At 33.1% G+C, this 18,170-nt stretch overlaps 1 protein-coding gene across 1 annotated transcript; it reads right to left on the bottom strand.

Moving 5' to 3' along the window:
• Positions 1–7,908: 7,908 nt before the first annotated feature.
• LOC123923176 (heat stress transcription factor B-4b) lies at positions 7,909–9,830 on the bottom strand. Its single transcript, XM_045975847.1, has 2 exons — positions 9,438–9,830; positions 7,909–8,562 (listed from the first exon to the last, which is right to left on the bottom strand). The coding sequence occupies exons 1-2, from the start codon at positions 9,687–9,689 to the stop codon at positions 8,032–8,034; spliced, it is 783 nt and encodes a 260-aa protein (XP_045831803.1). The 5' UTR covers positions 9,690–9,830; the 3' UTR covers positions 7,909–8,031.
• Positions 9,831–18,170: the final 8,340 nt, after the last annotated feature.

The following is an 18,170-nucleotide window of genomic DNA, read 5'->3' as shown; positions in this document are numbered from 1 at the left end:
TCATTTTCCGGTGCGGTGGTTACAGAAGAAAATATTCTAATGTTCATTTTTATGTTGTGGGTTTTGTAGAGAATGTGGAGAAAAGTCACTTTATGGTGATGTTTTTTCAAAAATTGGTCTGTGATTATCTAGATCTAACATAGAAGGTGGTGGATAGAGTGTTTAATAATCTCTGATTTGAAAATAAAGATGGTTAATTGAAAATAAAGATGATTAAAAATAGTATTGTAGAAGATTTTTGTTACTTTTATGAAGAATTTTTATCGTCAATATATACGACTAATAATACGGACTTTCATATTTTATCAACAATATACAATATTTGTCAGACATTTTTTAAAGTTTGAGTTTGTCACGGGATATCCTGAACATATCTTAAAGGTGAATATTTAAAAATAACTATTATAGTCAAAACATCTATTATAGTATTTTTAATTGAAAATCGTACAGTTGAAGATTTTCGTTACTTTTTATGAAAAATTTATGTCTTCAATATATATATATATATATATATATATATATATATATATATATATATATATATATATATATATATATATATATATATATATATATATATATGATTATTCGTTAGACATTTCTTAAAGTTTAAGTTTGTCACGGGACGAGATATCTTAAAAATTAATATTTATAATAACTATATTATAGACGAAAACCATTATAAGTGCACATGTTATAGTTATTTTTAATTGAAAATTGTATATAAATATGTCGTCAATATATATAATTAATGATATGGACTTTCATATTTTATCAACAATATATGATATACGTCACACCTGCTGTCTTAAAGTTTAAGTTTGTCATCATGGGATATCCTGAACATGTCTTAAAGATGAATATTTTAAAATAACTATTTAGACAAAAAATCATTATGAGTGCCGCCATTGTAGTAAAGTTTTAATTGAAAATAATATAGTAAAAGATTTTTGCTACTTTTATGAAGAATTTATGTTGTCAATGTATACGACTAATAATTTGAACATTCACATTTTATCAACAATATACAAGATACGGGATATCCTGAACATGTCTTAAAAATGAATATTTTATCAACAATAAATGAGTCTTTTATATATATGACTAATAATACGTACTTTCATATTTTACTAATCAATATACGAGATATGTTAGACATGTCTTAAAGTTTAAGTTTGTCACGGGACAAGATATCCTGAACATGTCTAAAATAACTATTATAGACAAATTAAAATCATTATGAGTGCACCTGTTATAGTAATTTTTTATTGAAAATAGTACAGTAGAAGATTTTTGGTAATTTTATGAAGAAAATATGTCTTCGGTATATATGATTAATAATATGGACTTTCATATTTTACTAAATAATATGAGATACGTTAGACATATTTTAAAGTTTAAATTTGTCACGGGATAACATGAATATGTCTTAAACATGACTATTTAAAAATTACTATATTCTAGACAAAAAACCATTATGAGTGCACCTGTTATAGTCATTTTTAATTGAAAATTGTATAGTTGAAGATTTCCGTTACTTTTATGCAGAATTTATGTCGTCTATATATTTGACTAATAATATGGACTTTCTTATTTTATCAACAATATACGATATATGTGAGACATGTCTTAAAGTTTAAGTTTGTCATGAGATATTTTGAACATGTCTTAAAGATGAATCTTTAAAAATAACTATTATAGACAAAAAATATTATGAGTGCACTTATTATAGTAATGTTTTAATTAAAAATAGTACAGTAGAATATTTTCATTACTTTTATGAAGAATATAAGTCGTCTATATATATGAGTAATAATACGGACTTTCATATTTTACTAACCAATATACGAGATACGTTAGACATGTCTTAAACTTTAAGTTTGTCACGGGACGGGATATCTTGAACATGTCTTAAAAATAAATATTTAAAATAACTATATTATAGACAAAAAGAATTATGAGTGCACCTATTATAGTCATTTTTAATTGAAAAATGAATGAGTCTTCTCTCTCTCTCTCTCTCTCTCTCTCTCTATATATATATATATATATATATATATATATATATATATATATATATATATATATATATATATATATATATATATATATATATATGACTAATAATACGGACTTTCATATTTTACTGACCAATATACAAGATACGTTAGACATGTCTTAAAGTTTAAGTTTGTCACGGGACGGGATATCATGAACATGTCTTAAAAATGAATATTTAAAATAACCATTATAGACAAAAAACCATTATGAGTGCACCTATTATAGTGTTTCTTACTTTAATTACACAACAATATATATTTTCCATGATGATATATAATGTTTTTGAATTGTAATTCTAGAATTTTAAATAATTAAAACCCGTGCGAAGCATGAATAATATATTAAATATTTTATATTGTCTTTACTTTTGTTTCGTACATCATGAAAAAAAAATCATACGAAAGTCAATTACTAACATCGTTAATGTTTATAACATTTTACTTATAATAATCATTTCCGTATTTACGATTCATCTCTTCAAACATTTTCAAATAACTAAGTTTCAATTTTCATATAAGTTTTTTTCATTTTTATATGTCGTTGTTAATTTTTTCAAAATTATCAAGCAATTTCAACCCGTGCGAAGCACGGGTTCATAACTAGTATAAATAGAAAAAACAACTTTATTTAATACTCAACTTAAAAAATAAATACAAACATATAAATATAATTTAAGACTTTGTTTAAGGGTTTATAATTTAAGGGAGGTAAAATATAATTATATATAAGCAGGGTGGGTTCGGGGACGAGTTTGGGGTGGGTATCAATGTCCCCATTACTTGCCCCACCCATGTCTTTTAAATTCGGGGAAAACCCAAACCCGGTCAAATCGGTTTTTCCCGTCAAAATCGGGGCGGGGCGGACGATTACCCGCGGGTATGAGTTATATTGTCATGCCTAGATACCATCTTAGAATTGGGTATCGGGTCTAACTCAACCCTACAAAATTGGCTTGGTGAGTGATAACTCACATTATTACTTACAAAAAGTGACCAAATTCAAGGGATCTTAGAGGACATTTTGATGTTTTTATGCCTTAGAATAAGAGAAAAACCCATGTTTGAAGAGTTAGCTTGTGCTCGAAGGAACAGGAGAAAAACAAAGGATATTGTGAAATTTGGCCTGCACTAGGCACAATTATTTTGTTTTTTTTATCTTGGCAGTGAGGATTGTCCCTACTTTATAAACACATATTCATAAATATGTTAAAAAATCTCACATCGATTGCGAGATGGTATGAATATGTGTTTATAAAGTAAAAATAATTCTCACCTTAGCCGATTTTTCAGGAATAAGTTAAGTCCAATTCTCAATTTTAAGTTCAAATATTTCTCAAAATCAGTTATAAAATAATAACTCTCATCCTTTTACTTAATATATCCCTTCCCAATTTATTTTTTTTAAAAAAAAGGTAGAATCTAAGAAACACTGCTAGTACTATTTATTTTTTTTAGAAAAAAAAAATAATAATTTTAATCCAATTAACTATTCTATCAAAAAAGAAAATCCAGTCTAATTTATTGTTGACATGGACTTGTATTCTATAAATTAAATAAAAGATTTACTTTTTGTGTCCCTTGAAAATCCTTACACACCACTTGAAATTACATAACTATCCATCTCGCCATGTGGAGTGCGAGCATATTTTGCCAACTAGAAAGCGAGTGTAAATGTATTGTTGTCATTTAATAAACTCAATCTTAAAGTTAAATAAAAAGAAGAGAATAATCTCCTATAATGTACAATGATCTTTCCAAATTTTGAGGCATATACTTGTTGGAATGAAAATTATCCATTACTATTTTTGAATCAGGCTAAAAATTAATCGGACCCAATAATAATAACTTGTGATGGGATATGTCTCATTTGTTGTGATGTTCTTTGAAGCTAAGGCTTTGAGTGGGTTATGATATAGACTAAAAATAATAATATATTGATATAAAGACAAGTATTAAATTGGTGATGTTGCCATTTGAGAATCATGACATATTTGTTGGTGAGTATCTAAATGCAATATATGTATGATTCTTCACTATGTCACAATAAGCATAAGTTTTTGTGTCTCTTTAATGTGTTGTTTTATTTCTCTCCATAGGTTATGGAGCAAACGGCACAAACATTTTTTTTTTTTCATTAATTTCTTCACGATGATCATGAATGAAATAGAAAATTATAGAATGAATTAAGCATATCCACTTTGGTTACATTGATATTTTCCACTAAGGTATACAATCTTTTTGTGCTTGTCCCCTAAAGTTTGAACTCACACCCTCACAAACTTTGAAATCACATACCCCCACCACCCATTTTGTCCATTACAAAATTATCTCTCTATCTCTATGAATGTGAACTATATATGTCCTAGATTCTTAAAGAGTTAACTTCAACTCTTGCGTAAAAAAAAAAAACTTCAACTCTCTAGTGGGATTGTTCCAATTTCCTTCAAAAAAACTCTCTAGTGGGATTATTATTGGCTACAAGTGGCTATAGTATGTGAGGGCCTATGGCCATAGGCCCAATCTCTACCCATAAAACTTATTTTTTGAAATATCTATCAATAAAAAGTAGAGAGTTTCTTTTAGCACCCCTTATGTTTTCTCACACGCCTTGCTATAAATTGTCAAAATATCGATTTCAATGAACAAGATCTGTTAGATATGTAGCAGATGGAAACATGTTCAAATTCAACAAATGGGAAAAACAATTCAACAAACGGGAAACATGTTCAAGCCCGCACCCCCCAACCCCATAAATTTTTTTTTTAACTTTTTGTTATTCGCTACTTAAGTAGCGAACATCTGTAATACATATAAATGGAGAAAAACACATGATTTACATTATAACTTTAGATTTAATAGGGATAATTTTTATTGATTTCGTTACAACAAAAAACAAATTTACATTAGACCGAAAAAGTAAATCAACTTAGACACTCTGTCAAAAAATTTCACTTCAAAATTAATATAACATGAGGGACCGTGAATGGGATCTTCATCCGAGGGATAAAAGAGGGGCATGTTCTCTTTACAATGTTTGTCTCCATCAAACATCTCAACTTCTAGGAGATGACTGCGGTCAGGTCTCGCTTTTGCTTTGGGCACTACAGGTTTGCACTTAGAAGGTCCAAGTTTTGTTTTCGGTCTTGCAGCCTGCCACTTAGCTACCACCACCTACCATTTTAGTAGCATGGGACAATCCCATTTATGCATGGGAAAGCCTCATCTAAGTGATACTCATTTTTGTTAGTCATATTGTTTCCAACTTGGCCACAAAAAGTCTCTCATCAATTACCATATTATTCCCAACCATGATGACTAAAGATGCTGATAGGAACAATATGAGTAACGACAATAGACTATGCGGCCGTTTACACACGAAATGACAAAAACTAAAAATGAAGGAAAACAAATCCAAGAAAATAGAAGTGAGTGAGAAAGAGGTGAATGATGAGGATAATTTTAGCTGTCTTGCATTGACCAATGTCATGTCATGGCCGCACAAGTGGTCAATCAAAATTGGTGACTGGTGCAGGAAACTTTACCACATATTGATTTGCTATGTAAGTAGCAGATGTTGTTCGCTAGACAGGTAGCGAATGGTAGATTTCAAATTTTCTCCATAATTTCTAATTTTTAATGCGTCTGATACTTTAGTAGCAGAATGAAAAATTTGAAAACTATAAACTGTCAAAATATTGATTTCTGCTATTTAGACAATGAACAAGATCTGATAGATATGTAGCAGATGGAAACATGTTCAAATTCAACAAACGGGAAAAATAATTCAAGCCCGCATCCCCCAACCCCCCATAAAACCCCCAAAAAAAAAATTGAATTTTTTATTATAATTCGCTATTTAAGTAGCGGACAACTGTAATGCATATAAATGGAGAAAAACACATGATTTATTTACATTACAACTTTAAATTTAATAGGAATATTTTTTATTAATTTCGTTACAACAAAAAACAAAATTACATTAGACCGAAAAAATATTCTCAAAAAAAAAACTAAAATTAAACCAACAAAACAAAACCAAATTAAACCAATCCAATATTGTTTTCACGCACGACACGCACTGTTTCCGTCAATTGCATACTTGCAATTTTAATTCACGAAGCCACCCTTCTTCAAAGAACAAACAAAACAACTGTTAACTACCACACACATAACAATACCCAAAACAAGGATCAGAAAAACTAGACATATCCAAAACTAACAATTTGCCAAACAAACCAAAAGCTACCAAATGAAAAACACAGCACCGCCTGGAATTCTAAAACTCAGATTCACAGCCAACCAAACGACGTTGTCCTCAAATTAACAACTAAAACTCAAAGAAACGCATATGCAACACGGAGAAACACCAGACTCAATTTTTAATTTTTTTCAATAAAAAAACCATATAAGAAATCCACAAAATCAAATCAAACTAATTTAGACAACTAACCATAACTCTAAAATCCGCAAATCAAACACGATTTTGGGAACTCAACAACGGAAACGACTATAAACCAAACACGATTTTATTCCGAAACTTTTGGGAACTCAAACAGCGGAAGTGACTGCTGGTTCAAGTGGATCGAACAATGCTCTCGATACCATGTTAAAGTTCAGAAGAAAAAAAAAACACAAAGTGACGGCTAGGATTTCAATAATATCGAAATGTCATTGCTTGATAAAACAAGAATTACATAGAATATATATTAAACCTAAACTGACTAAACGATTAACTTAGAAGCACAAGCACAATATGTTAAGTCCACTAATATTATATCTAACAGCTTTAGCATGGCAACAGATGGGAGACTATTGCTAGACTATATGTTACAACCCGATCAGCTAGCCAATGCAGATAGCCAGATACTATTTTCTCAGACATTTTCTGAATCAGTAGCATGAGATGATTGATACTACATTCTGGTTCTATTTTGATATGTTAGACACTTCTTGTTTGCATTTCTAAATTCATATTTTAGAACCTTTGTCATTCATTAGTTTCTCTTTTAGATCGCATCAATCCCATATGCATCATTTTGTTTGTCAAATTTTATCATCCAAAAAAGTCGTAGACAAAAGCTGAAATTCTTAAAATAATTATTTGTGAGAAGTTATTTAAACTATTTCCCATATGAAACTTTTAATTAAACAAAATTCTCTTTTAAAAAAACTAGATGAAATGCTTTTGTGTGGACTTCTATTTGGTTTTTTAGGATTAATTAGAAGTTGATATATTTTATTGTCCTACACGTTTTTGTGTGGACGCACTGGGTTAGGTCAATGTCACCCCAATTTTTGTATATATTTTATTTTCTTCTTTTTAATAATAATATGAGCTACAGACGGAGGACAGGGAAAGATAGGGATGCCAACAAAGTTGGGGTGTCTATCCCAACCTTGATGTTTAGAAGCTCTTAATTAATTAAAAAAAAAAAAAACTAGATGAAACTAGATGAAAAAGTTAGTAGTAACTTGATATTCAATGGTTGTTAATTTAGTAAAAAATTTATAGTGATATATGTCAAAACATAATAAGGTAAAATTAAGCAATGTTACGGGTTTGAAACCAAACTTGTGAATAAAACAACGATAAATTTTTTAGAGAGATAATTTATCGTCTATTTGAATTCCACAATGCTCAAGTGATTATTTTGTCATTAGCTTTGGTTAGGCCTATAGAAAATTACTATTCTATACGATGGTTTAAAACGGTTGATTCACGATTTGAATTCTGATTGAAAAGAGATATTCATGTAATGGAAATTTTTCAAAGAAAAAACTAATTAAGTCTAATTAATCTTAAATTAAAAAAAAAAAAAATCTAATTAATCTAAATAAAAAACCTCAACTATACATAAAAACATAGTTCTCTTCAAATGTCAACAAAAAACAAAACAAAACAATCAGAGAAATCCATTACAAACTTAACATGATAATGGAAAACTCTGAACAAAAAAACTAATCATTCTTGTTAATCAAGATTACTTGGATGCACTCTCTTTTTACCACAAAGAGGAACACCAAAAAGTTTCACATAAGAACTATTACTATCCTTAACCACATTATTATCATTTGCTAATTGAGATGCTGATGAATCCAATTCAACAAGCTTCAAAATAGCACTATTATTGCTTCTTTGTTCAAAGGATGTTGTAGCAGGACTCACATGATTTTGAATGAAATATATGATATCATTGTAAAGATTCTTCATGTGAGTGAGTTCTGATAAGAGCATGAAATTCTTTTTCCTTAGTCTTTGATTGTCTTCAGAGAGTGCTGTTAAGATATCAGTGTTTGATTTTGGAGATGGTAATGGTGAATCAATCCAACATATACTTTCATGATCTTGTTGATGAAATTGTGGTGATTGTTGTTCATAGTATTGTTGGTGATAGTTTTGAGGGGTTTTTCTTCTGTGGATTTCACATAGTAGATGCTTTGCTCCTTTTTTGAAGTATTCATTTGCAAACTCCCATCTATCAGCAACCACCTTCTTGAAACCCTGCAAGACGAGGAGAAACGTAAGGACTTGTTTGGATTGACTTATATGAGTTTAACTACTTATTTGTGATGTATGTAGCACTGATACTTCATATTGAAAGTGTGTTCAGCGTTCGATATATGTCGGTGTCTAGCACCGACCTGACACCGATACATGTGTCTGTTTCATTTTCTCAATTTATAGAGTGTAGATGTGTCGGTGTTGTGTCTAGTGTTTGTGTCTGTGTTTCATAGTTTGTGAGAATTTATAGACAACTTATGACATTTTCAAGTTGTTTTGAACTTGTTTTCATAAATAGGATAACTTTGGAAAGAAAATTATAACTTATAAAAAAATTGATTTTCCTTTAACTTTTGTTATAGAAATAGTTAAAACATAAGCACTTATGTTATAATCGCTTTTATCCAAACAGTGACTAAATATATGATGGTTTGCTATCATGGTCAATCATGTAACAATAATAATGAACTGTATAACCTATGAATGCAATCAGATAGTTAAGTAAAATCATCAGTTATTCTTAGAGTTCAAATATTGGAAGAAATATGAAAACTAAGTGAGACCTTAACTTTTTACACTAATTATAGAAGTTACTAGTTCCAAATTAATTCCACTTTTAATGACCTGATTAGACCAACTTAGTCAAGCTAGGCAAATGGTAAAATCTAACTCAAATTAGATAAAAGTTTGTCTTACTCAAAATCTTTCATACAATTTTAACCGAGTTCAACTCCTGACTAGAACGATCTTTGACCAGACTTTATTTACCTTCCGACAGTACTCTAGATTACTAGAGTTCATCGAAGGATAAAGAAAAAAAGAAACAACACCAAGAAGTATAGAGAAAATAAAAGTTAGAATTTAAAGATTCTCACATAGGTATTTAGTTGCCTAACAAAGCTTGAGAAGTTGTTGTGCTTGAAAAAATTGGGAAGAAGATCTCTAGCAAACTCAGGTGGTCTCCAAACAACAAATGTAGTTTCATCATCACTCCAAGATACAATGTGGTCAGTGAGAGGATCATCAACAAGTTGGTATGTCTTTGTCAAGAAAGGAGCAGGCACTGACTTCTGAGATTCCATAGTGAACATCATGTTATCTTCACATCTCTCTAGTGTGAAAGCCATCACTAAACCAATGACTTAGTGCTTCTTCTAATTTTATGCTTTGTTTTACTCTCCTAATGTACCACCAAGTTTAAGAAAACCCTCTCTCACTCTCTTTTTGTTATAATAGCACCCTTGTTAAAAACACAAATAAGAGTTCGGTCATTTCTATTATTCAATCTTAGGGTGACATATTACAAGTTGTGTTTAAATACTACGGTCTAATTTATAAGATTATCGATAATTAGTAAACAACTTGTGTTAACCACATGGGTTGGCCCAGTGGTGAAGGCTTGGATCCTTGGAATTTGCTCCTCCTCACAAGATATCAGGTTCACAGGAAAAAAAAATTTAGCTTTAAATGAACACCCTCGCAAGTAGGCAGTAGGATTGATGTCTCTCGGATTAGTCAATCCTTCAACCAGTCTTAAAAAAAAGTAAACAACTTGTGTTTAAATACTACATGAACCATTTAGTTCGCCAAATTACCTGTGATCGGTAAACTTATCTACTTATCAGTAAACTATGAGTCATATCCAACATTTTCTCATTATAATTTTACTTTCTGAAACAAAAATATATGACATATCATTTAAGTAACTCTTCTTTTGTATGTCCTTCTCTTATCTTAAATTGTTTACTAACTTTAAGAAGCATATGACCATGTCAGTACAAACTACAAACAATGTGTTATTGTAGGATAAACTATAATAAGATCCAATGAGTCTATTAATTAGTTATTTGATTGTTCTCTTCTCTCTGCTGCAGTGATGGTGCTGGATTGATGCTTCTTGAGAGATGAGCTATACTTTGTATTTTTATTTGTGGTAAGAAAACATTAGGGTATTTGTATTTTTATTGGATTCTCTAGATTTAGGGCAGGAGGGACTATTTATTAATCAAAGTTTTCAAAACAAAACATTTGTTTGAGTATAAAATTACCAAAAATAATGTAAAGTTCTCTGTATAATACAGAGTAAAATTTTGTTTAAATTATTACAAAGTACACGTCATCTGCAATACTCCCTATGGTCTTATATATAAGTAACGATTCATTTTTCAGATTTATTGAATAACTGATACATATCATATTATAGTCCAGATACATTAGTTATTCAATAAATCTGAAAAATAAATCTTTGTTTATATATGAAATCGGAGGGAGTAATTATTAATTAATTCAAATGATAACATTTTAATTTATTTCTTCCTCTATGGGACATAATATTGTACTATTGAACTAGAGCTATATCTTGGAAGGTTGCAATAGTAGTACTCCAAAAAATTACTTACTTTTATGTATATATATATATATATATTGGTCCTCTATTTTATCAGTGTCAGATAATGTTCAATTTGTTGGCCCCTCCTTTCTCTCCACCCTTGTCTTTACTATGAGGGGAAAAATGGTTAATATGTGAATGCATTTGAAATTTGAAACTTGGAACACCAAAGGGAAATATTGGATTTTTTTTGTGTTAACTATATTTTCACTTTATTTGGTAACATATACCTCCACCTCCACCTCATATATATATGTGACACAATGAGATAACAAAAACAATACAATAAAAAAATGTTGATGCATTATTATTTATTTTTGCAATTTTCATCACCAAACCATCATATAAATCAAGAATTCAAGATTATAATGTACAAATAAGTGATAGCTATATACTATACTCTTTTTCATTTATTCATCATCAATAGTCTTGTGCTTAAAAAAAAATAGTTTTGTGCTTATAAAGTACTACTAGTATTAAGGAATTATTAGGATCGATGGGATAGAAACTTTCTTAGATCACCCAACTCATGAATTTTTTATTTTCCAACTTAAGAAAAAAGTGTCACAAAAGTCAGAAAAGATAAAAACGTACTATTCAAGAATATTATTATTATGTGAATGTAATTTTTTTTTTCCAGCTTTTATATCTAAAGCATCCTTTTGTTTTGGGGAAAATTCATTTGTGGGGATGAATGTTGGGTTGTGATCACGAGGACCACATGCATAATTTAAAATTTTTCTCACTATGGCTAGTACTTCAAAGTTTACCTTCTTGTTTACATAACTAGAACATTAGTACATTACTATATAAATTAATATAAAATTATTAATATAGATTATACATACTTAATTTGCTTGGAACCTAGTATCAAGGTGGAACATTCTGACCATTATTCATCTTTTTGTACAATATTCAAAGCATACCCCGTGACATAGTTTCATGGTAGAAAAAGAAGTACTAGTAGCTCCTTCTAGGCTCAAATCATGGAATTAATTATGTATTCTTTGTGTACTCATAATTATAAGTGAATCTTCTTTTATTTAAGAAGATATATATACTCCCTCCCTACCATAATATATGTCATTTTGGAAAGAAAAAAAATTGTACCACAATATATGTCGTTTTATATTATCAATGAAGTATTTAATGCTATTTTTCCTATTATATATGATGGATTATTTCGCAAGTGAACGAATTACCACGTAGTAATAAAAATATCGATCCACAGGGATTGTGTGATTAAACTAGTCGAATAGTGCTCATAGACATTATGCAAGAAAAACACATAAATTGGGGGTATGTTGAGTAATGAATTGTTAGAAAACGTGCTTTGATATAATGGAAAGGCGAGGTAGAATCATCGGAATCGCCTAGTCTATAGCTACACCACATGCAATCTACTATACCATAGGAATCTACTCAAGTGTTCACAACTAGATCGACAAATTAGTGAATCGCAATCTCTTGTCAAAATCCACTCTATTCATTGTCGATACTCCCCCGATCTCTCGGGCGGAAGCTACCTACAACGAATGATATTAACGCGCGTCAATCGTTCGCTACACTCTATGCCTCAATCTCTCGACCGGAGACACTCGAGTGCTCAATGCAATTCAGTTCAGAAATTAAATCAATACTCTCGCACGTGACTTAACTCAAAATCATTACAACACTAATGAAGGATCATAAAGCATTAAGAGACGAATTGCATTAAGTAAACACTATGAAAAGAGTAGATTCTTACAATTAAGCAAATTACATGAGATTCATCTACATCCTAAGCTATCCTAGATCCTACCTCCAAAGAAGCTTAGCTCCTCATCTTCCTTCGTTCGCTTCCGAGCTTCAATGTCATGGCTTGTGGATCCATGCTATCGATGTGCTTGGAGCTATCCTCTGGAGTCTTGAATCTCAATCTTGAAGTTTCCAAACCCAGAATGTAGATCAAAGTTGCAGAATTTTCCAACCCGAAAACAGAATTATGCAGAAACTATATATACAGAATGCAACCACGCCGCGCGCCAGATCTACCACGCCGCGCGTGGTTGCAGACCCATCAACTACGCCGCGCGTGATAACGGTATCACGCGGCGCGTAATCAAGTCAGAGAGCAATCTTCTTCTTGAACAAGGCATCACGCCGCGCGTGGTCAGGCATCACGCCGCGCGTGGTCAGAGTGAAAATCTTGGCTCCCTGTGAGCTCCATCACGCGGCGCGTGATGGGCTACGCCCCCAGCGTAGTGAAAATCATCCATTTCCTGCAATTTTTCCTGTTTTCTTGCAAAACAAGTAATCAAGCTTATGATTAGATTTCTCTTATATTTATTGCTAAAAACCTACTAAAATGCATCTAATGTTGCTAAAATAGGCATGGATTAGAGAGTGTGACGATTCGTCATCACAACCCCAAACTTAAACCTTTCCTTGTCCTCAAGGAAACAACTTTTACCTCAAGCTTTTGTGTCAAGACCTTGGCATTTTCCTTAAATTCACTCGAATCATACATACGTGAGAATCACCTGATGATCAATGATCCACCTGCAAACAATGCTCAATTGCACAATCGTTCCCGCAAGACATTTTCAAGTAGTTCACACTTTTCGACCACGGCTCTATGATTTCATCACACTACTCACATTCACTCTTCAGTTTTTGGTACTACACTCAAATCAACACATCAATGCAAGTCAACAATAATTTTGCAATTAGTCTAAGAATTCATTCGGTTCACTTTGTGCACACACATTAGAGGTCTTTTAGGGTTATAACGTGGCTTGGCTAGGGTGGATGGTGACATTTTGGATAAGTAGTAGAAAAACTTGGAGTTAGATCCCCCTATTAGTCAAAGAACATTTCCATAAACCAAACCCCTTTTGATATATAGTGGACTAGAGAACTTTTTCAAATCATCAAACAAAATTTTGCAATTCTTTTGAATTCAAGGCTATCACTTCTTTTCCATATTTTTTTTTCACATTCATTCATCTTGTTTGTTTGTTTTTTTTTTCATATTCTTTCTTTTCTTCTTTGCCTTGCAATTTTTGAAATTTTTCAATCAAAACTTTTATAGGTTCTCTAGTACCCTCACCCCAAACTTTATTTGTTGCTAATTCCAAAGAGCAACCCCAAACTTAGTGGTGAGCAATGCGCATCAACCACTAATTAGGTGCCTAACCTCCAAGAAAGTCATTCCTTTTTTTCATCAAAAATTTCTTAAGGTTTTGCAAAAATAACATATTCTTTTTCAGCTCAAATTGGTTAAGCAAAGGATAATTATAAGTAAGGGTGGATAGAAAGGCTCAAAGGTACCAAGGAACATGCCTCGTGTGTGCTACAAAAGTACCAATCAAATAAAAAGACGACAAGCAAAATCGAGAGACAATACATGAGCGGATATCACACATAGAAGAAAAAGGAGTGTTTGGCTCAATACCTCTCGGTTGGGTCGAATCAAAGAACCGGTCAAAAAGTGTGCGTTCCCTTCCTTTGCCTCTTAATCACATGAGTGCAACAAGCTATTGCACTGCAAGTTTCACATATCACACACGGAGAAAATCAAGTAATTGATACTCAAGTAACTAGAAGGAACATGCCAAAGTATTGAAACAAACTCTAAAAGTAAAAACCATTCCACAATCAACAAAAGAAGATTCAAATTCAGAGTACACAAATAAAACATCCAGCCAATATTCAAGCAACATCAAATATTATTACAAACCCAAGCAAATAAAAGACAATTAAGTAAAGATAGAGTAGTAGAGTAGTAAAGTAGTAGCAGCAGCAGCAGCAAATCATCACCAACAATGTCAAACAGCGTCATCCGGCTGGCCAGTGAAGTAGTTTGTGAACGGGCTATTCAAGTTCAGATTCAGCCCATCCACATCCAGCATCTCCCTCTCCATAGCAGCAGCCCCATCCTGCTCAACCCGGCGTCGCCTCTCGATCTCGGCCAACTCAGAAGTTCTCAGACCCGAATTGTACGCTTGTCTGGCCTGAAAAGATGTCAGCTCCCTCGCCTGATGCGCCTCCCAATCAGTATCAACGGGATACAAAGTCCCAAAAGTAGGAGGAGGGAAAGTAGACCGGTAAGTCATCGCCTCAGTGTATATGGAAGAGGCGGTATCAAAGTAGAGATTCGGCAGCCCGGAGTATTGTGAGATTTCCATCTGATGCAACATCGAAGCCAGCTGGTTAACATCATGAGAATAAAGAGGAGGAGCATGTGCCGGTATTTCCTGAGGCTCATATGCCGGATCCCCCTGTTGATCCGGATGGTTACCCTCTTTAAACCGATTAATTTCTTCCTCCTCCCTCAAAGCTTCCTCTCTTGCAGCATTCCCCTCACCACGGGGCACAATAGGACCTCTCTCAAACTTTTTGATGAAGTATGATAAGGACAGTGGACGGACGGGATGAAGATCACCTTCTTGCACATTCATTGGAACATTATTCGCCCTACACAAAGCAGCGATGAGATTACAATGTCCCAAAGTAAAAGTAGGATTCGGATGATTGGCTATTTCATGAAGATCTTTTTGTAACCAATACCCAAGATTAATATACTTCCCTTCAACCAACAATCGGACCGCGTGCGCATTATCAAGCTGAATCTCTGAATTGTTGCCAACAACCCTCACATTTTTCAACCAAAATTCACCCCAAGCTCGGTGAACCGGATTAAAACTTGTTAAGCTCAACCTTCTAGGGAGAGAAGCTGGTGAGTGGGCTAGCCACATTGCTCCCGGTCGACACACTATACTTTTCAGTTCTTCCCTAACTTCAATACCACTCTTGTCGATCCTCTCTCTATCACGTAAAAGTTCACACACACCTCCCGCAGCACAACCAAGCAGATTGTTTATAGTTTCAAAAGAATAACTCACCTTAACACCCCTAACCACCGAAGTATATTCCGGAAACATTGGTTGATCCGGTAGATAGGCATTTGCAAAGAACTCCCTAGCCCACATCTGATTGCCAGGATTCACTTCATCTTTAATCATCAATTTATTAAATTTCTCCCATCCCCTAGACTTTATCTCATTTCCTAACTCAGCTACACCATTCAGCAAATCCTCACCAAAACCCTTCTCTTGATTAATAGTAAAGGTTCGAATTTGTGAGTACCTTTTCTCATGAACTTCACTGATGTAGTGAGGGTGAATCTGTGGCCGAGTAACATTGCTCCGGCGAGGAGGAGATGCTTGAGCGGACCGCGAAGATTGCCCCTTGCTGGCACTCATCTTCGTCCTTGGTTTCTTGGGTGGCTCTTGTGTTGGATTAGCATCACTCTTCTTCTTTCCCTTTCCGGTTAGCCGTGTCAACATGGTGATATTGTGAAGATTGAAGTGGGTTAATTTGGGAAAATGGTGAAATGAGGAATTGGAAGTGGAATTGGAGTGGTGATATGGGTGGTATGTGAATGTGAAGGAGTGGGATGATTGGAGGTGTTTAGAAATGAAATTGGAGAGGTTTGAAAGATGAAAATGGGTTAACAATGGAGTTTTTCGTGTAAAAGGACGTGTGATTTGATGATGGGACTGATGGATTGGTTGGGAAGATGAAGAAATTCAAATTTTACACGCTTTCCTGTGTAACCACGCCGCGCGTGCCCCTGCTACGCCGCGCGTAGTACCAATTGTAACGGTCAAGAACTTCTTTCAAACAGGCCACACCACGCGTAATCACCATCACGCGGCGCGTAAACACTAGTCAGAGAACCCATAATTCTTCCAGGTTTCACGCAGCGCGTGATGCATCCCCACGCCGCGCGTAGTAGATTCTGAAAAACCCCTTCCTCTGTGTTGAAGGATCACGCCGCGCGTGATTGTACTGCGCCCCCGGCGTAGTAGAACTCTGTTCTGCCCTGTTTTGCTTCCGTCCTTGCTTCTGCTGCACACCTACCTACATACTTCAAAATCAAAACAACTAAGACATTAGAAACCGTTGGGTTGCCTCCCAACCAGCGCTTGTTTAACGTCCCTGTAACGACCCGATATTTTAAGTCTTTTTGATAATTTACTCAATTTATTATTTATTCAAAAATTTATCTTATGCTTATAATTATATTTTTTATTATATATTGTTATAGTCTTATTTCAATTATTTATTCTTTATAATTACCTTGTTATTAATATAGTAGTTAATATTGTGAATTATGAGTAGCACATAAAATGGTAATTCCTTGATTTCCACACGTTTTCTACTTTAATGTCATTTAAATGAATGGATATATCTCATTCCCTTTCTCCCACGTTTTGCATTCTTTAGAGAATTTGTTCCACTTTATTCTCCTTTAAATTTGCACACGTCCGGTTCAATATTTAATATGAGTTACTATTCAATTCAATTTCATTAAACAAGCAATTAGCACACACTACTATTTCCATTACTAATTCTCGCCCAATTCTCTTCTTTTGTGACTCGTGCTTTGCCAATATATATAGCCACCATACACTCAGTTTTTTTTAAAATAAACTTCAAGCCTACAAATTCCAATCTTTAAAAGATTATTCTTCTCTAAATTTTGTGTGACACCAAGCTTCGGTTTCTTTTCGTGTGTGAGCATCACTTCGTGGACTATAGAATTTCTTTGGCTAGGGAGAAAAGCGCCTAAGGTAAGGGCTTTTTCCCCATACATTCATGCTACATAGGGATTTGTTGTGAGATGATGGTAGAACCTTTATCATTTAAAATCTATAAACATAAATAAATTCATGTACGTTTGGTATATAAATATATGCTTTATTGTAATTGGAATAATTTTATATATTTGCTTCTATATGTTGCGTGTATGTACATGGTTGTTAATTTCTTATTTACTTCTTATGGTTAAAGATGTTGGTCTCATTCTATTCTTTATTGCCTATGAATATTAGATGATGGGTGTGATTTGAAAAATATAAATTAAGGGATGTAAATAAAAGTATAGGGAGGACTAAGTATGTCCCAGGTCAGGTTGGTCTTGTTAAGGAAGTGGAGTTCATGCATCATATAGGATGTGTATAGCAGAGTTTCTATAGGTAGCCTTTGTGGCTTGGTTTACTTTTAGCCTGTGTGGCTGGTTTATTGTTTTTAGCCTGTGTGGCTGGTTTTACTTTTAGCCTGTGTGGCAGGAGCCTGTGTGGCAGAACTTATTTTTAGCCTGTGTGGCAGAACTTATTATTTAGCCTGTGTGGCAGAAGCCTGTGTGGCAGATTTTCTTATCCGGATCATA

Source organism: Trifolium pratense, linkage group LG4 (genome assembly GCF_020283565.1).
Source record: "Trifolium pratense cultivar HEN17-A07 linkage group LG4, ARS_RC_1.1, whole genome shotgun sequence".
In the NCBI taxonomy this organism is placed as follows: Eukaryota; Viridiplantae; Streptophyta; class Magnoliopsida; order Fabales; family Fabaceae; genus Trifolium; species Trifolium pratense.
This window is presented reverse-complemented; position numbering and strand designations above follow the sequence as displayed.

What these genes read in the sequence shown, in the direction of transcription:
- LOC123923176 (XM_045975847.1), bottom strand. Translation starts at nt 9,689, where the DNA reads ATGGCTTTCACACTAGAGAGATGTGAAGATAACATGATGTTCACTATG. An exon ending in TTAGGCAACTAAATACCTAT is followed by an intron (nt 8,563 to 9,437) that starts GTGAGAATCTTT and finishes CTCGTCTTGCAG; the next exon opens with GGTTTCAAGAAGGTGGTTGC.